The 4256-nt window shown below is 34.8% G+C and overlaps 1 protein-coding gene across 1 annotated transcript; it reads left to right on the forward strand.

Moving 5' to 3' along the window:
- Window positions 1-2276: 2276 nt before the first annotated feature.
- Window positions 2277-4256, forward strand: LOC109221453 (putative pentatricopeptide repeat-containing protein At1g12700, mitochondrial; the record flags this gene model as incomplete). The annotated part of the gene is given in 1 exon segment (XM_019385936.1): window positions 2277-4256. A coding segment is annotated over 1 exon segment (1764 nt). The 5' UTR covers window positions 2277-2391.

Below are 4256 nucleotides of genomic sequence, written 5' to 3' on the forward strand. Positions count from 1 at the left end.
GGGCGGGGAGGGGGGGGGATGGTGTAGTTGGAAATAAGGAAAAAGATATTATTTTCTTATTAATTACATGTGTCAAATATTTTAATTATAAATTACACTTGTCATTCTTTAATTGGTTTATTGACACATCACCCGGCAAGTGTAACTCATGCATATAGTCTGCTCCACTCGAATGTTTACTTGATACACTTAATAGTCATTTGAAGTGTCTAAATGATAAATGGGTCAATTGAGGTGTCCATCTGACCATTGAGGACAACTTGTAGGGGCTGTTTATGTATTTCGCCAAATATATATACACACTATTTTTGGAACATACTAAAGGAAAGTTTGCTATATGAAATGGAACAGAGGAAATATATAGTTTGTAGAAAACTTGAAGACATATATTAAGACTAGAAATGAACTCATATGAACGACATGGATAGTGAGGATTTATATAATGGGCACCTTCATTTATATATAAGAACGACACCTCGGCGGAGGAGTAGATGTGTTGGTCCCCTTCGGTCAACTTGCTTGTGCTTACTGTTACCTACTGTAGGACCTCCGTCCCCGAAGCGAAGAAAGAGGATCGGGAACAAGAGGTTGTCCTCTCCCGACCCAGTAGTTCCGCAACTACTACCGTGGTTATTGCCAACGGGGATCCATTAGATGCTGTCGGTCGTCATATCTTTGGAAACTCAGACGTAAAGAATAAACGAACTCCTCGGGGGCTACTTAAGCCACTTTAATGCAAACCAGAAGGACTTACGCTGTTACTTAACAACCAAAAAGCTTTGCGTCGAACCTCAGCCCCTTCGAGTTGGCCACGAGATAACAGCCTCTGACGCCCCACACCATTGCGACATGGGATATTTTCATATTTTCACGTAGTCATAAAATTATTTATTTGCTCCAAATTAGTATTTCTTCTTGTTTCATCCAAAATATAAAATGCATATTTATCTTAGCTTTGCATTTTTTTTAGATTCAATAATTATTTGTTTCAACTGTGTATTTTTTCTTTTTCGGGCCAAATATGTAAAAAAAAAAAATCTGGCTGAACTCTATTTTTTAGCCAAATAAATAAAGTTTTGCCATCTACGTAATTCCTTTTAATCATCTTTAGATGCTATGACTATTTTTTCCATTTGTATATTTCTTCTTTTCGAGCCAAATCTATATAAAATTCTTTTTTGGCTAAAGCTCATTATTTTTAGCTGGAAAAACTCTATTTTAGCCAAAAACATGGAGTTCAATTGTGTATTTTTAATAATTTTTCTCTAGATGTAGTGGCTATTTATTAAAATTGTGCATTTTGTTTCAGGGTCAAATTCTAATAAAAAAAGTTGCAGGTATTCTAAACCAATTAAATTTTTTATCCAAATTAATATAGTTTCAACTGTATATATACTTTTTATTTCTTCTTTAGATAAATGATAATTTTTCAACCTGCGTATTTTTTTTGGGTGCAAATCTGTCAAACGAAGTAAAAATTGTGTGGGGTAACCACTTTTTAAGTGATATTTACTTTTTATTCAGCATTTTTAATGTTGAGCAAAAGTAGCCACTAGTCTATTAAAATTAATACGAAAAGGCAGTATTACCCTTTCCTTCCCAAACGGAAATACGCCATTTTCAGATTCATTCCTTATAGCTCCACTTCTCCTTTTGCAATGGCGTTCTGGGGTGCGTATGAGTGTTTCCATTATTTTCATATATGAAATCCAATTTTGAACAGAAGAAACGAAATGCATTAATCATATAAATTTTATAAGCCTCTCATATTCCTTTTGTGTCTGCTTTCAGGAGTTGAATTGCCTGGTAAACCATTCACTCATAATAATCACAGACGTGGGAGGACGTGACTTTTGATTTTCTAAAAGAAGTGACTTTTAGATTTTCTTAAACAACAGATAATTAGGAATTCAAAAGTTTAGATAATTGTGTTAAGGATATGTAGTCCTGAAGTCCTAAAGTTAAATTCAAAAGTTAAGTACATATAGTCCTGAAGTCCTGAACTTAGAGTTTCAAGTTCAAAAGTTAAGGACATGTAGTTCTAAAGTACAAAAGTTAAGGACGTGAGCGGAAGCATATTTTCTTCCGAGCAATTAAAGTTTATTAAAACAGTGGCTAAAAACAAAAAACATTTTAAACAGTGGCTTAAAATAAATACATGGCTAATCGTGCACTTCCCGTCAAACAATTGGCCGAAAATCCATTACTTTTAGCTAAATATATAAAAAATCAGCCTAAACGAATTGGCCGAAAATCCATTACTTTTACCTAAATATGAAAAATCAGCCTAAATAATACAGTTACTAAATAGTATCACGAACAAGTTTTCTGAAAAAATTAGGGCATACAGAGATAGCATACAATAATTTTCTCTTCGGCAATTGCAATCAGATGACGAGAATTTCTCTGCTTCGTTACTCTTCCAATGGTATTTTTCGCTTTGTCTCTTTTTCTGCTATTTCACCTTCTGCTTCGGCATTTGCAATCAGATATTATTCTTCATTTCACTGCAATATCGAGAATGTCAAGTGTTTAGATGATGCTCTGAGCCTCTTTCGTCGGATGATCAGAACGCAGCCTCTTCCTTCTGTTGTTAGCTTCTCGAAATTATTAAAGACTATGGTAAACATGAAGCATTACTCTGCTGTTATTTCACTTGTTCGAAAAATGCTGAAATTGAACATCCCAATTAATAATATCATCTTGAATATAGTGATCAACAATTATTGCCTAATGCATCGTTCTGACTGCGGATTTTCAATGTTAGCCATTTACTTGAAGAATGGCATTCCATTTGATGTTGTCACCTTTAGCACCTTACTAAGGGGACTCTTTGCTGAAAATAAGATCAAAGACGCAGTTAACTTGTTCAAAAAGTTGGTGAGAGAGGATATTTGTGAGCCTAACGAATTCATGTATTCGATTGTCATGAATGGGCTTAGCAAAAGGGGCCATACTCAAAAAACTTTTGATTTGCTTAGGGTAATGGAACAAGGAAGCACTAAGCCCGATACATACATCTATAACATTGTTATAGATGCCCTATGCAAAGATAGAATGTTGGATGCCGCATTTAGCCTTTTTGAAGAGATGAAACAAAAAGGCATTCCTCCAAACGTTGTCACATATAATTCATTGATTGATGGTTTCTGTAAGCTTGGTCGGTGGGAAGAGGTTAGGACTTTGTTCTTCGAAATGGTAAATCTTAATATTTATCCAGATGTCTGCACCTTGACTATAGTAACCGATGGACTATGCAAAGAAGGAAAAGTTGAAGATGCCGAAGAGGTAATGAGACACATGATTGGAAAAGGTGTGGAGCCTAATGTGGTCACCTACAATGTGATAATTGATGGATATTGCTTGCGCGGTCAAATGGATAGAGCAAGGAGACTTTTCGATTCCATGATAGGTAAGAGCATTAAGCCTGACATTGTTAGCTATAACATATTAATAAATGGATATTGTAAGGACAATAAATTGGATGAGACCATGCATTTGTTTCATGAAATTTCTCGAAATGGATTGAGACCTGACATTTTCACCTACAGTATTATTTTGAAAGGTCTATTTGATGTTGGAAGAACTGATTTTGCGCAAAAATTCTTTGTTAAGATGCAATCTACGGGGCTCAAACCTAATTTATGCACTAATCTCATTTTGCTCCGTGGTTATTTTCAGAATGGACTTGTTGAGAAAGCTATGTCGCTATTTCATGAGTTGGAAATACAGAGAGAAAATACTGATATTGAATTGTACAATGTTGTAATTAATGGATTGTGCAAAAATGGTTCGCTTGACAAAGCTCATGCTGTTTTTGAGAAGCTTTCTTTAATTGGATTGTTTCCCAATGTGATAACATACAACACAATTATAAATGGATTTTGTCTAGAAGGATTGTTAGATGAATCTAAAAATATGTTAAGAAAAATGGAGGAGAATGGTTGTTCGCCAAACAATGGCACCTACAATGTTGTTCTACGAGGATTTCTCAAGTTTAGCAAAATCAGTGAAATTACAACTTTTTTGAAGGAAATGAATGAAAGGGGCTTCTCATTTGATGCAGCTACAGCAAAGTTACTGATACACCTTCTAGCAGAGAATCCTTCTTTGCTAAACATGATACCACAGTTTCATTCGGGAAATAAGAAGTGAAATTTTATTCACTTGGTTTATTCAGCTAGACTTATTACTTTGATGCAATTTCCTTTCACCTCTGCGAAAGAAATCACATCTAATGGAATTGCGGAAGCTAA

Source organism: Nicotiana attenuata, unplaced genomic scaffold, assembly GCF_001879085.1.
Source record: "Nicotiana attenuata strain UT unplaced genomic scaffold, NIATTr2, whole genome shotgun sequence".
Taxonomy (NCBI): Eukaryota; Viridiplantae; Streptophyta; class Magnoliopsida; order Solanales; family Solanaceae; genus Nicotiana; species Nicotiana attenuata.